The 19,322-nt window shown below is 44.5% G+C and overlaps 2 protein-coding genes across 2 annotated transcripts in view; both read right to left on the reverse strand.

Annotated features, from left to right (window-relative positions):
- The window catches only part of LOC309502198 (E3 SUMO-protein ligase RanBP2-like), a 103,732-nt gene that overhangs the window by 46,484 nt on the left and 37,926 nt on the right, over positions 1-19,322 (reverse strand). Inside the window, 3 exon segments of the mRNA XM_082174476.1 lie at positions 7,993-8,293; positions 8,372-8,567; positions 10,023-10,165. Coding sequence (XP_082030602.1) covers positions 7,993-8,293; positions 8,372-8,567; positions 10,023-10,165 — 640 coding nt within the window.
- Positions 12,442-19,156, reverse strand: LOC309502195 (ranBP2-like and GRIP domain-containing protein 3). The gene is made up of 4 exons (XM_082174472.1): positions 18,924-19,156; positions 17,263-17,458; positions 16,884-17,184; positions 12,442-12,482 (listed from the first exon to the last, which is right to left on the reverse strand). The coding sequence occupies exons 1-4, from the start codon at positions 19,073-19,075 to the stop codon at positions 12,457-12,459; spliced, it is 675 nt and encodes a 224-aa protein (XP_082030598.1). The 5' UTR covers positions 19,076-19,156; the 3' UTR covers positions 12,442-12,456.

Genomic DNA, 19,322 nt, shown 5'->3' on the forward strand with positions numbered 1-19,322 from the left:
CTCGAGGAAAGGAGTTTCTCCACTGCGTATTAGCTATGCAATACTTGTTCTCTTACTCTCAGGGAACCGAGGTTACGTCAGTAACCAAGAACGTTTTTTTCCCCATATTTCTTAAGTCTGTATGACCATAAATGACAGAGTATTTTAAGCCTATTTTGCTGCCATGTGAAAAAAAAAAAAAAAAAAAAAAAAAAATCGAGCCCAGAACCCCAGAGGGTTAATAAAGGCCTTCTGAAGTGAAGCGATGCATTTGTGTAAGAAAAAGATCCATATTTAAAACTTTTCGACTAAAATAACTAGCTTCCGGCATACGGCCGTATGCATTGATTTAACCCTTGAACTTGACGCACAATGTAATGATGGCAATTGACGCCTCTCGCGGTTCAAACAAACAGGGCTGGGCAACCGTGTTCGTCATTATGTTGTGGCCACTGACCCCCCAAACTGATTGGGGAGTCAGCGGCCAGCGGGGGTTCAAGGGGTCATTCAGCCACTTTAACCCACTAAATGTGCTTCCTCAAGAACCAATGAGGTTCATTCTCATGTTATGCAGCACGCTTGAGCTTTGGCAAGAACCAATGAGGTTCATCCTTGGGTTACAGAGCACGTTTGAGCTTCAGCAAAAAACAATGAGGTTCATTCTCGTGTTACACAGAACGTTTAAGCTTCAGCAAGAACCAATAAGGGGCATTATGTTATGCAGCCCGTTTGAGCTTGCACAAGCTTATTGGTTCTTGCTGAAGCTCAAACGTGCTGCGTAACACGAGAATGAACCTCATTGGTTCTTCCTGAAGCACAAACGTCCTGCGTAACACAAGAATGAACCTTATTGGCTCTTGCTGAGGCTCAAACGTGCTGCATAACACGAGAATGAACCTCATTGGTTCGTCAAAGTGGTAGTTGTGAGGACTGTCAATGGAGGGACAAAAATCTCTGACTTAATTTAAAACATCTTAATTTGTGTTTAGAAGAGAAATGAAAGTCTTACAGGTTTGAAATGACATGAGGGTGAGTAAATGATGACAGAATTTTCATTTTTGGTTGAACTAAACCTTTAAAGTAACAGCAGCCAATAAATACCTGCTGTCAATGTTAATCAAACAACAAAACACAGCTTAAACAAAAATCTACATTTATACAGTTATTTTACTTAATACTAATACTAATTTTACTAATACTTTATTTCTCCTATCTTTGGTCTATCTTTTACTTGTTATTTTTTATTACTGACTGTTCACTTGCTTTAATAATGTTCTAATATTATAGTTTTTGCTGTGCTATCAAAGTACCTAAGTGCTCTTTACATAATAAACAGAAAGCAAAGTTATCTCCCCCTTTTTTGCTTATCTGAAAAATTCTCTGATCTGTAACTCAAAAACCATAAAATAATCATTTTATGGTTTTTGAGTTACAGATCAGAGAATTTTTCAGCAGCACTAGACCGGACTGGATCTAGAGCAGGGGTGGGCAAACTACGGCCCGCGGGCCACATACGGCCCGTTAGGCTGTTTAATCCGGCCCGTCGATTATTTCAAAAATTGTCTTAAGATCGCATTCATTTTGCCTTTTTCTTGCAATACTTTGCGTTGCATATATTTGACAATCGGAATATCAGATATTTCATACCATAGCTAACAAATGTAAAAAAGGAAAAATGACATAAAAGCAGATCATCATTCATTCAGCTCTGTTGTGGCTGCGGAGTGTCACGTAACAAGCGATGACGCGTCACCATGGAAACCAAAGTACAAACGGTCGCTTTGAAGCACTCACGCTGAGGATTCAGCCGAAATATCTTACATTTACGAGTGAAATTAATAATGAGTGGATCAAAGAAAAGAAAAGTGGACAGTGAATGCCAAGTTTTTAATAAGGAGTGGACAGCTAAATATTTTTTCACCGAAGTCCGATCAAAGGCCGTATGTCTTATTTGCCAAGAGACCATTGCAGTTTTCAAAGAATACAACATCAGCCGCCACTTTTCCACCAAGCATGCTAACCATGTTAGCAACCAGTCAGAGCAAGAAAGGAAGGCTACTGCTCAGAGGTTAGCAGCCAATTTACAGGCTCAGCAAAATATTTTTCTTCGACAAGCTACTATTCAGGAGTCAAGTACCAAGGCAAGTTATTTGCTGGCATTCAAATTAGCAAAGGCCAGCAAGCCTTTCTCCGAAGGGGAGTTTTTGAAAGAATGCATGGTAGAGACTGCGAGTCTCTTGTGTCCAGAGAGCAAAAACAAATTTGAACAAATTAGTTTATCACGCAAAACAGTGACCCGCCGTATACAACTAATTGACGAAGATTTGACCAGCGACTTGAACAAAAAAGCCGAGTCATTTAAGTTCTATTCGTTAGCACTGGACGAAAGTAACGACATAAAAGACACAGCGCAGCTCTTAATTTTTATCAGAGGGATTGATGATCATTTTGAGATCACGGAGGAGTTTTTGGCCATGGAGTCCATAAAGGGGACAACACGAGGAGTGGACCTGTATGACAGCTTGACTGGAGTCATCGGGAGACTGAAGTTACCATGGAGTAAACTTGTGAATGTCACCACAGATGGATCGCCAAATTTAACAGGAAAAAACGTCGGGCTGCTGAAAAGAATCCAGGATAAGGTGAAAGAGGAAAACCCTGAGTTGGATATAATTTTCCTGCACTGCATAATCCATCAGGAAGTTCTGTGCAAGTCTGTATTGCAGCTTGATCATGTAGTGAAGGTAGTCGTAAAGCTCATTAACTTCATTTGCGCAAGAGGACTTAACCACCGTCAATTCATTCAATTCCTTGAAGAAACTGATGCTGATCACCAGGACTTACTGTGCCACTCTAATGTCCAGTGGTTAAGTTTGGGGAAAGCATGTCAACGAGTGTGGGAGCTCAAAGGGGAGATAAGCTCATTTTTGGAGTTAATGGGGAAGGCTGACGATTTTCCTGAGCTGAGCGACACCGACTGGCTTTGTGATTTTGCGTTCGCTGTTGACATATTGGCACACATGAATGTGCTGAACGAGAAGCTGCAAGGGAAAGATCAATTTGTGCATGAAATGCATACAAATGTGAAAGCCTTCAAAACCAAACTGACTTTATTCTCAAGGCAAATTTCAAACAACACATTCACTCATTTCCCCACACTAGCGACGCTGAAAGAGGCCTCTCAACATGCGAAGAAATACAGCAAATCACTGGATGTCCTGCACAGAGAATTTTGCCGTCGATTCTCTGATTTTGAAAAAATTGAGAAGTCACTTCAGCTGGTGTCATGTCCCCTGTTCACTGGACTCTGAAACAGCGCCGCAGGAGTTGCAATTGGAATTGATAGATCTGCAGTGTGACTCTGTCTTAAAGGAGAGGTTCGACTCCTTGAACGTGGATAAGTTTTATGCTTCACTCAACGAAACCAAGTTTCCAAACATCCGGTAGTTGGCACAGAAGATGCTGGTGTTGTTTGGCTCTACTTACGTGTGTGAGCAGACGTTCAGCATGATGAACATCAACAAAGCACGCCACAGATCCCAGTTAACTGATGATCACCTGAGATCGGTCCTGAGAATTGCCACAACTAAACTGACACCAAACTTCGATGCGCTGGCAAAAAAGGGTGATCAACAACACTGTTCTCATTGAAACTGAATAAGGTAGGTAGGTAGTCTAATCTTTACCTTTTAGGTATTGAGTTTCATATGTAATTTATATTAGTTCATCATATACTGTAACTTAACTAATATCCCAGCAAACACAGAACGTTGCACACGATTGAATAATTGACATTTCAGCACTCCTTGAACAGACAGCGACTTAAGCGTATAGGCTTGTTGCACGTTAATGTTTTTTCCTTTTTTGGAAACTCACAGAGAAAAAAAAATGTTTGGTAACCGCTTGCACACCTGAATAGTTTTTTCTTTTGATTTGTCTGCTATTTAGTTTCTTTGCTCCTCTGGATTTGTGGATGTATCCTGACTGATTCCGTTTACCGACCTTTATCGCCCGGCTTTCGACTACGCTCCCCTGTCTGCCACGTGAACCCGGTTTTGTTCATTAAATGTTCTGATCTGCCTTTGCTTTTTATGTTTTATTTTATTATACTTAAAATAAATTTGTATATTCGTTTATTTCGTTTTTTTCCACAAATGTATGACTTTTGGAAGTGCAAATTGATTGCCACATATGCAGTTTTAATAAAGTTGAATTAACGTAACCTTCTGTCATTTTTACTCTTCTAAGTGTACACTTGCAGGTGTTTTGTTTCTAATTTACTGTTAGGCCCATTAAATAATAATAAGGATAAACAATATTTAAAAAGTATATGCTATAATTATCTAACATCTGACTAATTCAAAATTAACCTCAAAACATAACATGCTAAATGGGAGATATCTAGCATAAAAAATGTATTGTCAGAATGTCGTCTCTCAGTTGTTGAATTTCATCAGAATCAGAATCAGAATCAGAATCAGAAAGAGCTTTATTGCCAAGTATGCTTGCGCATACGAGGAATTTGTCTTGGTGACAGTAGCTTCCAGTACACATACAATATAAAGTGACAAGACAAGTGACAAGTAACATAGGTATAAATAAAATAAAAAAATAGAAAAAATTAAAATAAAATAAAAATAAAAGATTATAAATTATAAATATATATAAAGTTATAAGGTGCTATAATGAAATGTCTGAGGGAAGTATTGCACATGTTTGTTCCACAGTAGGGGAACATTTAAGTGTTCATGAGGTAGATGGCCTGGGGAAAGAAACTTTTCCTGTGTCTGGTTGTTTTTGTGCTCGGTGCTCTGTAGCGTCGACCAGACGGTAACAGTTCAAACAGAAAGTGTGCTGGGTGTGACGGGTCCAGAGTGATTTTGCGAGCCCTTTTACTCACTCTGGATGAGTGCAGTACTTTGAGTGTGGGAAGGGTAGTGCCAGTGATTCGCTCAGCAGTCCGAACTATCCGCTGTAGTCTACGGAGGTCGGTTTTGGTAGCAGAGCCAAACCAGACGGTGATGGAAGTGCAGAGGATGGACTGGATGACAGCTGAGTAGAACTGTACGAGCAGCTCCTGTGGCAGGTTGAATTTCCTCAGCTGACGCAGGAAGTACAGTCTCTGTTGGGCTTTCTTCACAATAGAGTCTATGTGAGTGTCCCACTTCAGATCCTGAGAGATGGTGGTGCCCAGGAACCTGAATGACTCTACTGCAGTCACAGTGCTGTCCATGATGGTGAGTGAAGGGAGTGCAGGGGGGTTTCTCCTGAAGTCCACGATCATCTCCACTGTTTTGAGCGTGTTCAGCTCCAGGTTGTTATAACTGCACCAAAGAGCCAGCTGCTCCACCTCCTGTCTGTACGCAGACTCGTCACCGTTCCGGATGAGTCCGATAACAGTAGTGTCGTCCGCAAACTTCAGGAGCTTGACAGAGGTGTCTTTAGAGGTGCAGTCATTTGTGTACAGGGAGAAGAGCAGTGGTGAGAGAACACATCCCTGTGGAGCACCGGTGCTGATGGTGCGGCTGTCGGACGTGATTTTGCCCATTCTGACTAGCTGTTGTCTGTCTGTCAGAAAGCTGGTGATCCATTGACAGATGGAGCTAGGGACAGAGAGCTGGGTCAGTTTGGTCTGGAGCAGTGATGGGACGATGGTGTTGAAGGCAGAACTAAAGTCCACGAACAGAATCCTTGCATAGGGGTCAAACTGCAGGGGGTCCAGCAAGGGTCCAGTGATGTCCTTCAGATATGCTAACACCAGTCTTTCGAATGACTTCATGGCCACAGATGTTAAGGCAACAGGTCTGTAGTCATTGAGTCCTGTGATCTTTGGTTTCTTCGGGATTGGGATGATGGTGGAGCGTTTAAAGCAGAGAGGGACTTTGCACTGCTCCAGTGATCTGTTGAAGATCAGTGAGAAGATAGAGGCCAGCTGGTCAGCGCAGGTTTTCAGACAGGCTGGTGAAACACCGTCTGGGCCTGGTGCTTTCCTTCTCTTCTGTTTCCTGAAGATCTGACGCACATTATCCTCACTGATCTGAAGTGCAGGGGGGGAGGGGAGGGGGATGGCTGGAGGTGTTGATGGCTGTGTAGAGAGATGGTCAGGGCGGGTATGGGGTGTCTGATCGGGGGTCTCAAATCTACAGTAAAAGACATTCAGCTCGTTCGCAAGATGCTTGTTGCTGTCGATGCTGGGGGATGGTGTCTTGTAGTTGGTAATGTCTTTCAGGCCTTTCCACACTGATGCAGGGTCGTTGGAGGAAAACTGGTTTTCCAGCTTTTTGGCATAGCTCTTCTTAGCCACTTCAATCTCCTTTGTCAGTGTGTTCCTGGCCTGATTATACAAGATCCTATCCCCACTCCTGTAGGCATCTTCTTTGACCTGACGAAGCTGTCTGAGTTTTGGTGTGAACCATGGTTTATCATTGTTGAATGATAAGTAAGTCCTGGTAGGGATGCATAAATCCTCACAGAAACTGATGTATGATGTTACAGTCTCTGTGAGCTCGTCCAGATCGCTGGCAGCAGCTTCAAAAACACTCCAGTCAGTGCATTCAAAACAGGCTTGTAAGACCTGCTCTGTGTCGTTGGTCCATCTCTTTACAGTCCTTATTACTGGCTTAGCAGTTTTAAGTTTTTGCCTGTAAGTTGGTAGAAGATGAACCAGGCAGTGATCGGAAAGTCCTAGAGCTGCTCTGGCGATGGAGCGATATGCATCCTTTGTTGTGGTGTAGCAATGGTCCAAAATATTATTGTCTCTGGTGGGGCATGTAATGTGCTGTTTGAATTTAGGCAGTTCACGTGTGAGTTTTGCCTGATTAAAGTCTCCGAGAATGATAAGAACAGAGTCCGGGTGTTGTTGTTCTGTTTCTGTGATCAGATCAGCCAGCTGTTGCAGCGCCGTACTCACGTGTGCTTGCGGTGGAATGTAAACACTGATGAGAACGAGCGAGGAAAACTCCCGCGGCGAGTAGAACGGCTTACAGTTAATGAAAAGCACTTCCACATCAGGACAGCACATCTTCCTTAACACAGTTACATCAGTACACCACCTTCTGTTGATGTAAAAGCATGTCCCACCACCGCGCGTTTTCCCCGTTGACTCCATATCGCGATCCGCTCTGAACAGCTGAAAGTCCGGTAGATGTAACGCGCTGTCCGGAATGGCTTCGTTCAGCCAGGTTTCCGTGAAACACAGAGCAGCAGAGTTGGTAAAGTCCTTGTTTTTGCGTGAGAGCAGAAGTAGTTCGTCCATTTTGTTAGGGAGAGAGCGGACATTCGCCAGATGGATGCTAGGCAGCGCCGTTCTGAATCCGCGCTGCCTGAGCTTAACGAGTGTGCCGGCTCGCTTCCCACGCCTGCGCGTCTTATACTGTTTCCACAGTGCAGCGGCGCAACCGACGACAATGTTCCGCAAAACGCCAGAAGAATCAAAAACTGGTTGGTGATCAGTTGGTGTGCACTGCCGAATGTTCAGCAGTTCGTCCCTGGTATAACTGATAGCGAATGACAAACATAAAACAGGACAAACTAACAAAAACAGTGTAACAACTGGAGAGCTCAACACCGAGGCAGCCATCCGCGGCGCCATCTTGGATATTTGAGCCGCAGCCGCAGACGTTGAGCCGCAGACGCAGACGCAACGTTCATGCAGACGTTGCCACAACGTAAATGTGTTTGCTCAGCCCGATCTCATGAAAGTGCGAATACCACGAATTGTATTTGTAGTGCTTATGATACGCAGTTTTCGCATGCATATGATACGCACTTTATGGCGTGTAATAGGCACGCACTCCGCACCCCTAATCCTAACCAAGGGGTTTACAGTGCGTAGCATATGCACGCAAAAAACATTTTTGGCGTATAAATGGCACGAGAAATAAAATTAGTGGTATAGATACGCACTTTCATGAGACCTGCTACTGGGCCGGCCCTCTGTCAAATTTTAAAACCCAGTGTGGCGCTTGAGCCAAAAAGTTTGCCCACCCCTGATCTAGAGTGTGGGACACTCACCGCTGTCCCACTTGGCCAGATCGTCGGTGCTGGGCACGTGTGGGCTGACCATGTGCACTCCTTCGTTGCAGATGAAGGAGAGCTGGTCGTGCGCCTGTGAGCCGAAGAGCACGTCGAACAGAACTCTCGGCCCGTTCCGGTTCCCGAACGCCTCCACCACGTCCTTCAGCAGCTGCTCCACGTCCCGGCTCAGATTCAACAGCATGTGACCCGCCTGGCTCTGGCGGTCCGAAGCCAGCAGCTCCAAAGGCTCATGGGACGCATGCTCACTTTTCAAGCTCTTGACTTTGGGTCTCGGAGCCTGAGGAAAGCATGAACATTACACTGTCCAGTGGCTGATCACACGAGCTGCATGAAGCAGAGGAAACACAAATCATACCTGATAGGCCACGAGATAACAGAGCGCGGCTAAATCCCGCACGGCCCTCCACTGCTGCAGCCCGTCCTGCGCCGTCTTCAGCAGCAGCGTCCCGGCGTACAGGTACAGCTGAGCCCTCGTCTCCGTGAACACCTCCGACAGCTCGTCCAGAGTGTTTGTGGCCGTGTTCTTCAGAGACTGCATCGCACGGTCCAAACTGCAGCAGAAACATGCCGTGAACATTTCATGAACGCGTGAACCTGAAGTCTGCTGACTGAAGCACTGACGTTATCTAGCAGGCTAACACTGAAAAAAAGACATCTATGAGTCTGGGTGAAAACTGCCACTATCCTTTACCAGCCAAAGTGGCTTTATGAAATTATTACTGTCAATTAAAAATCTGATTAATTTGTTGTAACTAAAAAGACATTTAAAAAAAAGTCTTTCTGACATATAGAACCTGTCGAGCAAAAACCAAAAAAACCAAACAGAAAGACTAGTAGTGATAGCACAGACAAGCGTTACTGATACTGCTACAAACTAGTGATGCTCTGAAGTGAATAAAGTTTATTTAATGATAAATTAATCAAATTCATTTAATAATCAACACTCAAAGTTCACTCCAAACATTGCATTATTGGAGATGGACAGACTTGCAGAAGTCATTATTGGAGATGGACAGACTTGCAGAAGTCATTATTGGAGATGGACAGACTTGCAGAAGTCATTATTGGAGATGGACAGAAACGCAGATCTGCGACGTGGAAGGTCACGACGGGCCTAAATCCAGGGCTGCATAATCGATGGAGATTACAGATTCAGTCTATCTGTCCATGTGTGGAAAATGTTTGTTTATCTATTTCTTAGCCAATGAGAATCACTCAACCTGAAGCGATGATGTAGCTTAGACCTTGGTGAAGGGTATAACTGCTGTGTGTGTGTGTGTGTGTGTGTGTGTGTGTGTGTGTGTGTGTGTGTGTGTGTGTGGTGAAGGGTATAACTGCTGTGTGTGTGTGTGTGTGTGTGTGTGTGTGTGTGTGTGTGTGTGTGTGTGTGTGTGTGGTGAAGGGTATAACTGCTGTGTGTGTGTGTGTGTGTGTGTGTGTGTGTGTGTGTGTGTGTGTGTGTGTGTGTGTGTGTGTGTGTGTGTGTGTGGTGAAGGGTATAACTGCTGTGATCTTTGTAACTGTAAGAGGAGCCTACGAACTCCTATGAGTCTTGAAGCTGACTTTTGCTAATGAAACGGCAAACTATCTTGTGTAAAAAAAATCTTCAATTTATTTTAATTCTGAATCTTGTCTTAAATTGGCTGCACTTCTAACTCCTGGTCTTCATTAATCATATCTGGTCCTTGGGTCTTTAACTGTATTATCTCCTTATAGTGGCATTATTGTTCTCTAGCTGTTTTATTGGCATCTTTTCCGTGGTTGAAACGCTGATTGATTGATTACATGAGGCATGATTGATTTCAGTAAGCTGTTCCTTCTGATGTTCATTGCTGTTTATTTGCTGCTGTAAATAGTAGTATAGAGGAAGAGATGATCGGTTAAACAGCGATGTCTCCACACATTAAAGGGATTATATGATTTGTGCAAATACGTTGAGTTGGTGAAATCTTGTGCGCATGTGTGCAGTGTTGTGGTAGTGTCCAGACAGGCTGGTGTTGCCGTACCTCCAGAGAGCATCAGCGCTCTCCTCGCAGCTCTTCACCTTCAGCGTCAGTCGGACGCGGCTGCAGAGCGCTAACAGCAACTCCTTGTGGAACTTGCGCAACGCCTGCTTGTTTGACGCCACGCTCGGCCGGCAGAGATGCTCCTGAAACATAGAAGACTGATCACTCTTTCGATATCACCAACTTCCCCTGATCTGCTCAAACCTTTCATGGTCACATCAAAACAGACAGAACGCAAAACATCCTTCTTTATCCCAGAAGAGCATGTACTGACACTAGAGCTGCACGATTACATCGTCAAAAGACTGATGTTTTTTATTTAATATTTTGTATTTTCAGGGGATTTTATGGTACTAAATAAAATTTACGCTAAAGTTATAATCCATTTATTCACTTTTTTAGCACAGACCTGAAAATTTAATTTCCAACTTAAACTGTTGTAAATGTCGCATTAGAGCACAGACTTAAGTTTGATCTCTTTTCAAAGACAACACTTGGCAGATTATTGCTGAAGTGAAAACAGTTTTAAAAAGTTAACTTTAAAAAAGTTACAGATTTAAAAATTTATTGTAATGAAAACGGCACAAAAATCCTGTTCCCTTTCAAGGGAACTCGCATTGCGTCGAGATTGACGCTATGGGAACGCTTCGCGTGATGACGTCTTGAAGCACATGTAAAATCAGTCCAATGGTGTGACGGAACGTCAGATGCAGGTGACGTCACGAACCAGGAAGCTATAAAGCCTGCTCGAAAACAGAGAGCGTCAGTTTCTGTGTCTTCAGTAGCACGCTTTGTGAAATCTGTCCAGTCTTATTTGGTGTTGTCTGTCTTTATATCATATAAAGTTATGGCAAGCAAGCAGCAGTTTAGATCATGTGTGCACCCCTGCCCACGTTATATAACAGGTAGGGACACACACGTTCTTTGTGTAGCTTGTTTGGGTGACTCGAGGGTGCTGGCTGTGAGCACTGCAATCTGCTTCCCATGCGGACGCTCCGATCCCGCCTGCCGTTCTTTCGCGAGGACGCTCAGGCTCGCGTTCCCCAGGGCTCTGGGGTGATCGCGGTCTTGGGGTTTGCAAATGGATCTATCAGAGGGGTTTGAGATGGGCCCAGCCTTATCTCTACCTTCACCTGATTCACCTGCCCACCAAGCCGGTCAGAACTACATCTTTGCTGGTGGGCAAACCTTATTCAGGCCTGCAGGCCTACCAGACTGAATTATTAGGAGATCTAGATGAGGGCGGGGGTATCGGACCTGAGGTAGTTTGCGAACTATGTAGAGCCACAGATTTATCCCTCAGGGCCACCAAGGAGATGGCTAAATCTATCGGCCGGTCTATGGCAGCCCTGTTGGCCACTGAGAGGCATTTGTGGCTCAATCTCAGCAATATAAAAGAGCCATGGAGTAAACTTGTGAATGTCACCACAGATGGATCGCCAAATTTAACAGGAAAAAACGTCGGGCTGCTGAAAAGAATCCAGGATAAGGTGAAAGAGGAAAACCCTGAGTTGGATATAATTTTCCTGCACTGCATAATCCATCAGGAAGTTCTGTGCAAGTCTGTATTGCAGCTTGATCATGTAGTGAAGGTAGTCGTAAAGCTCATTAACTTCATTTGCGCAAGAGGACTTAACCACCGTCAATTCATTCAATTCCTTGAAGAAACTGATGCTGATCACCAGGACTTACTGTGCCACTCTAATGTCCAGTGGTTAAGTTTGGGGAAAGCATGTCAACGAGTGTGGGAGCTCAAAGGGGAGATAAGCTCATTTTTGGAGTTAATGGGGAAGGCTGACGATTTTCCTGAGCTGAGCGACACCGACTGGCTTTGTGATTTTGCGTTCGCTGTTGACATATTGGCACACATGAATGTGCTGAACGAGAAGCTGCAAGGGAAAGATCAATTTGTGCATGAAATGCATACAAATGTGAAAGCCTTCAAAACCAAACTGACTTTATTCTCAAGGCAAATTTCAAACAACACATTCACTCATTTCCCCACACTAGCGACGCTGAAAGAGGCCTCTCAACATGCGAAGAAATACAGCAAATCACTGGATGTCCTGCACAGAGAATTTTGCCGTCGATTCTCTGATTTTGAAAAAATTGAGAAGTCACTTCAGCTGGTGTCATGTCCCCTGTTCACTGGACTCTGAAACAGCGCCGCAGGAGTTGCAATTGGAATTGATAGATCTGCAGTGTGACTCTGTCTTAAAGGAGAGGTTCGACTCCTTGAACGTGGATAAGTTTTATGCTTCACTCAACGAAACCAAGTTTCCAAACATCCGGTAGTTGGCACAGAAGATGCTGGTGTTGTTTGGCTCTACTTACGTGTGTGAGCAGACGTTCAGCATGATGAACATCAACAAAGCACGCCACAGATCCCAGTTAACTGATGATCACCTGAGATCGGTCCTGAGAATTGCCACAACTAAACTGACACCAAACTTCGATGCGCTGGCAAAAAAGGGTGATCAACAACACTGTTCTCATTGAAACTGAATAAGGTAGGTAGGTAGTCTAATCTTTACCTTTTAGGTATTGAGTTTCATATGTAATTTATATTAGTTCATCATATACTGTAACTTAACTAATATCCCAGCAAACACAGAACGTTGCACACGATTGAATAATTGACATTTCAGCACTCCTTGAACAGACAGCGACTTAAGCGTATAGGCTTGTTGCACGTTAATGTTTTTTCCTTTTTTGGAAACTCACAGAGAAAAAAAAATGTTTGGTAACCGCTTGCACACCTGAATAGTTTTTTCTTTTGATTTGTCTGCTATTTAGTTTCTTTGCTCCTCTGGATTTGTGGATGTATCCTGACTGATTCCGTTTACCGACCTTTATCGCCCGGCTTTCGACTACGCTCCCCTGTCTGCCACGTGAACCCGGTTTTGTTCATTAAATGTTCTGATCTGCCTTTGCTTTTTATGTTTTATTTTATTATACTTAAAATAAATTTGTATATTCGTTTATTTCGTTTTTTTCCACAAATGTATGACTTTTGGAAGTGCAAATTGATTGCCACATATGCAGTTTTAATAAAGTTGAATTAACGTAACCTTCTGTCATTTTTACTCTTCTAAGTGTACACTTGCAGGTGTTTTGTTTCTAATTTACTGTTAGGCCCATTAAATAATAATAAGGATAAACAATATTTAAAAAGTATATGCTATAATTATCTAACATCTGACTAATTCAAAATTAACCTCAAAACATAACATGCTAAATGGGAGATATCTAGCATAAAAAATGTATTGTCAGAATGTCGTCTCTCAGTTGTTGAATTTCATCAGAATCAGAATCAGAATCAGAATCAGAAAGAGCTTTATTGCCAAGTATGCTTGCGCATACGAGGAATTTGTCTTGGTGACAGTAGCTTCCAGTACACATACAATATAAAGTGACAAGACAAGTGACAAGTAACATAGGTATAAATAAAATAAAAAAATAGAAAAAATTAAAATAAAATAAAAATAAAAGATTATAAATTATAAATATATATAAAGTTATAAGGTGCTATAATGAAATGTCTGAGGGAAGTATTGCACATGTTTGTTCCACAGTAGGGGAACATTTAAGTGTTCATGAGGTAGATGGCCTGGGGAAAGAAACTTTTCCTGTGTCTGGTTGTTTTTGTGCTCGGTGCTCTGTAGCGTCGACCAGACGGTAACAGTTCAAACAGAAAGTGTGCTGGGTGTGACGGGTCCAGAGTGATTTTGCGAGCCCTTTTACTCACTCTGGATGAGTGCAGTACTTTGAGTGTGGGAAGGGTAGTGCCAGTGATTCGCTCAGCAGTCCGAACTATCCGCTGTAGTCTACGGAGGTCGGTTTTGGTAGCAGAGCCAAACCAGACGGTGATGGAAGTGCAGAGGATGGACTGGATGACAGCTGAGTAGAACTGTACGAGCAGCTCCTGTGGCAGGTTGAATTTCCTCAGCTGACGCAGGAAGTACAGTCTCTGTTGGGCTTTCTTCACAATAGAGTCTATGTGAGTGTCCCACTTCAGATCCTGAGAGATGGTGGTGCCCAGGAACCTGAATGACTCTACTGCAGTCACAGTGCTGTCCATGATGGTGAGTGAAGGGAGTGCAGGGGGGTTTCTCCTGAAGTCCACGATCATCTCCACTGTTTTGAGCGTGTTCAGCTCCAGGTTGTTATAACTGCACCAAAGAGCCAGCTGCTCCACCTCCTGTCTGTACGCAGACTCGTCACCGTTCCGGATGAGTCCGATAACAGTAGTGTCGTCCGCAAACTTCAGGAGCTTGACAGAGGTGTCTTTAGAGGTGCAGTCATTTGTGTACAGGGAGAAGAGCAGTGGTGAGAGAACACATCCCTGTGGAGCACCGGTGCTGATGGTGCGGCTGTCGGACGTGATTTTGCCCATTCTGACTAGCTGTTGTCTGTCTGTCAGAAAGCTGGTGATCCATTGACAGATGGAGCTAGGGACAGAGAGCTGGGTCAGTTTGGTCTGGAGCAGTGATGGGACGATGGTGTTGAAGGCAGAACTAAAGTCCACGAACAGAATCCTTGCATAGGGGTCAAACTGCAGGGGGTCCAGCAAGGGTCCAGTGATGTCCTTCAGATATGCTAACACCAGTCTTTCGAATGACTTCATGGCCACAGATGTTAAGGCAACAGGTCTGTAGTCATTGAGTCCTGTGATCTTTGGTTTCTTCGGGATTGGGATGATGGTGGAGCGTTTAAAGCAGAGAGGGACTTTGCACTGCTCCAGTGATCTGTTGAAGATCAGTGAGAAGATAGAGGCCAGCTGGTCAGCGCAGGTTTTCAGACAGGCTGGTGAAACACCGTCTGGGCCTGGTGCTTTCCTTCTCTTCTGTTTCCTGAAGATCTGACGCACATTATCCTCACTGATCTGAAGTGCAGGGGGGGAGGGGAGGGGGATGGCTGGAGGTGTTGATGGCTGTGTAGAGAGATGGTCAGGGCGGGTATGGGGTGTCTGATCGGGGGTCTCAAATCTACAGTAAAAGACATTCAGCTCGTTCGCAAGATGCTTGTTGCTGTCGATGCTGGGGGATGGTGTCTTGTAGTTGGTAATGTCTTTCAGGCCTTTCCACACTGATGCAGGGTCGTTGGAGGAAAACTGGTTTTCCAGCTTTTTGGCATAGCTCTTCTTAGCCACTTCAATCTCCTTTGTCAGTGTGTTCCTGGCCTGATTATACAAGATCCTATCCCCACTCCTGTAGGCATCTTCTTTGACCTGACGAAGCTGTCTGAGTTTTGGTGTGAACCATGGTTTATCATTGTTGAATGATAAGTAAGTCCTGGTAGGGATGCATAAATCCTCACAGAAACTGATGTATGATGTTACAGTCTCTGTGAGCTCGTCCAGATCGCTGGCAGCAGCTTCAAAAACACTCCAGTCAGTGCATTCAAAACAGGCTTGTAAGACCTGCTCTGTGTCGTTGGTCCATCTCTTTACAGTCCTTATTACTGGCTTAGCAGTTTTAAGTTTTTGCCTGTAAGTTGGTAGAAGATGAACCAGGCAGTGATCGGAAAGTCCTAGAGCTGCTCTGGCGATGGAGCGATATGCATCCTTTGTTGTGGTGTAGCAATGGTCCAAAATATTATTGTCTCTGGTGGGGCATGTAATGTGCTGTTTGAATTTAGGCAGTTCACGTGTGAGTTTTGCCTGATTAAAGTCTCCGAGAATGATAAGAACAGAGTCCGGGTGTTGTTGTTCTGTTTCTGTGATCAGATCAGCCAGCTGTTGCAGCGCCGTACTCACGTGTGCTTGCGGTGGAATGTAAACACTGATGAGAACGAGCGAGGAAAACTCCCGCGGCGAGTAGAACGGCTTACAGTTAATGAAAAGCACTTCCACATCAGGACAGCACATCTTCCTTAACACAGTTACATCAGTACACCACCTTCTGTTGATGTAAAAGCATGTCCCACCACCGCGCGTTTTCCCCGTTGACTCCATATCGCGATCCGCTCTGAACAGCTGAAAGTCCGGTAGATGTAACGCGCTGTCCGGAATGGCTTCGTTCAGCCAGGTTTCCGTGAAACACAGAGCAGCAGAGTTGGTAAAGTCCTTGTTTTTGCGTGAGAGCAGAAGTAGTTCGTCCATTTTGTTAGGGAGAGAGCGGACATTCGCCAGATGGATGCTAGGCAGCGCCGTTCTGAATCCGCGCTGCCTGAGCTTAACGAGTGTGCCGGCTCGCTTCCCACGCCTGCGCGTCTTATACTGTTTCCACAGTGCAGCGGCGCAACCGACGACAATGTTCCGCAAAACGCCAGAAGAATCAAAAACTGGTTGGTGATCAGTTGGTGTGCACTGCCGAATGTTCAGCAGTTCGTCCCTGGTATAACTGATAGCGAATGACAAACATAAAACAGGACAAACTAACAAAAACAGTGTAACAACTGGAGAGCTCAACACCGAGGCAGCCATCCGCGGCGCCATCTTGGATATTTGAGCCGCAGCCGCAGACGTTGAGCCGCAGACGCAGACGCAACGTTCATGCAGACGTTGCCACAACGTAAATGTGTTTGCTCAGCCCGATCTCATGAAAGTGCGAATACCACGAATTGTATTTGTAGTGCTTATGATACGCAGTTTTCGCATGCATATGATACGCACTTTATGGCGTGTAATAGGCACGCACTCCGCACCCCTAATCCTAACCAAGGGGTTTACAGTGCGTAGCATATGCACGCAAAAAACATTTTTGGCGTATAAATGGCACGAGAAATAAAATTAGTGGTATAGATACGCACTTTCATGAGACCTGCTACTGGGCCGGCCCTCTGTCAAATTTTAAAACCCAGTGTGGCGCTTGAGCCAAAAAGTTTGCCCACCCCTGATCTAGAGTGTGGGACACTCACCGCTGTCCCACTTGGCCAGATCGTCGGTGCTGGGCACGTGTGGGCTGACCATGTGCACTCCTTCGTTGCAGATGAAGGAGAGCTGGTCGTGCGCCTGTGAGCCGAAGAGCACGTCGAACAGAACTCTCGGCCCGTTCCGGTTCCCGAACGCCTCCACCACGTCCTTCAGCAGCTGCTCCACGTCCCGGCTCAGATTCAACAGCATGTGACCCGCCTGGCTCTGGCGGTCCGAAGCCAGCAGCTCCAAAGGCTCATGGGACGCATGCTCACTTTTCAAGCTCTTGACTTTGGGTCTCGGAGCCTGAGGAAAGCATGAACATTACACTGTCCAGTGGCTGATCACACGAGCTGCATGAAGCAGAGGAAACACAAATCATACCTGATAGGCCACGAGATAACAGAGCGCGGCTAAATCCCGCACGGCCCTCCACTGCTGCAGCCCGTCCTGCGCCGTCTTCAGCAGCAGCGTCCCGGCGTACAGGTACAGCTGAGCCCTCGTCTCCGTGAACACCTCCGACAGCTCGTCCAGAGTGTTTGTGGCCGTGTTCTTCAGAGACTGCATCGCACGGTCCAAACTGCAGCAGAAACATGCCGTGAACATTTCATGAACGCGTGAACCTGAAGTCTGCTGACTGAAGCACTGACGTTATCTAGCAGGCTAACACTGAAAAAAAGACATCTATGAGTCTGGGTGAAAACTGCCACTATCCTTTACCAGCCAAAGTGGCTTTATGAAATTATTACTGTCAATTAAAAATCTGATTAATTTGTTGTAACTAAAAAGACATTTAAAAAAAAGTCTTTCTGACATATAGAACCTGTCGAGCAAAAACCAAAAAAACCAAACAGAAAGACTAGTAGTGATAGCACAGACAAGCGTTACTGATACTGCTACAAACTAGTGATGCTCTGAAGTGAATAAAGTTTATTTAATGATAAATTAATCAAATTCATTTAATAATCAACACTCAAAGTTCACTCCAAACATTGCATTATTGGAGATGGACAGACTTGCAGAAGTCATTATTGGAGATGGACAGACTTGCAGAAGTCATTATTGGAGATGGACAGACTTGCAGAAGTCATTATTGGAGATGGACAGAAACGCAGATCTGCGACGTGGAAGGTCACGACGGGCCTAAATCCAGGGCTGCATAATCGATGGAGATTACAGATTCAGTCTATCTGTCCATGTGTGGAAAATGTTTGTTTATCTATTTCTTAGCCAATGAGAATCACTCAACCTGAAGCGATGATGTAGCTTAGACCTTGGTGAAGGGTATAACTGCTGTGTGTGTGTGTGTGTGTGTGTGTGTGTGTGTGTGTGTGTGTGTGTGTGTGTGTGGTGAAGGGTATAACTGCTGTGTGTGTGTGTGTGTGTGTGTGTGTGTGTGTGTGTGTGTGTGTGTGTGTGTGTGTGTGTGTGGTGAAGGGTATAACTGCTGTGTGTGTGTGTGTGTGTGTGTGTGTGTGTGTGTGTGTGTGTGTGTGTGTGTGTGTGTGTGTGTGTGTGTGTGTGTGTGTGGTGAAGTATAACTGCTGTGATCTTTGTAACTGTAAGAGGAGCCTACGAACTCCTATGAGTCTTGAAGCTGACTTTTGCTAATGAAACGGCAAACTATCTTGTGTAAAAAAAATCTTCAATTTATTTTAATTCTGAATCTTGTCTTAAATTGGCTGCACTTCTAACTCCTGGTCTTCATTAATCATATCTGGTCCTTGGGTCTTTAACTGTATTATCTCCTTATAGTGGCATTATTGTTCTCTAGCTGTTTTATTGGCATCTTTTCCGTGGTTGAAACGCTGATTGATTGATTACATGAGGCATGATTGATTTCAGTAAGCTGTTCCTTCTGATGTTCATTGCTGTTTATTTGCTGCTGTAAATAGTAGTATAGAGGAAGAGATGATCGGTTAAACAGCGATGTCTCCACACATTAAAGGGATTATATGATTTGTGCAAATACGTTGAGTTGGTGAAATCTTGTGCGCATGTGTGCAGTGTTGTGGTAGTGTCCAGACAGGCTGGTGTTGCCGTACCTCCAGAGAGCATCAGCGCTCTCCTCGCAGCTCTTCACCTTCAGCGTCAGTCGGACGCGGCTGCAGAGCGCTAACAGCAACTCCTTGTGGAACTTGCGCAACGCCTGCTTGTTTGACGCCACGCTCGGCCGGCAGAGATGCTCCTGAAACATAGAAGACTGATCACTCTTTCGATATCACCAACTTCCCCTGATCTGCTCAAACCTTTCATGGTCACATCAAAACAGACAGAACGCAAAACATCCTTCTTTATCCCAGAAGAGCATGTACTGACACTAGAGCTGCACGATTACATCGTCAAAAGACTGATGTTTTTTATTTAATATTTTGTATTTTCAGGGGATTTTATGGTACTAAATAAAATTTACGCTAAAGTTATAATCCATTTATTCACTTTTT

The sequence above is a fragment of the Leuciscus leuciscus genome (genome assembly GCF_965113295.1).
Source record: "Leuciscus leuciscus genome assembly, chromosome: 7".
Taxonomy (NCBI): domain Eukaryota; kingdom Metazoa; phylum Chordata; class Actinopteri; order Cypriniformes; family Leuciscidae; genus Leuciscus; species Leuciscus leuciscus.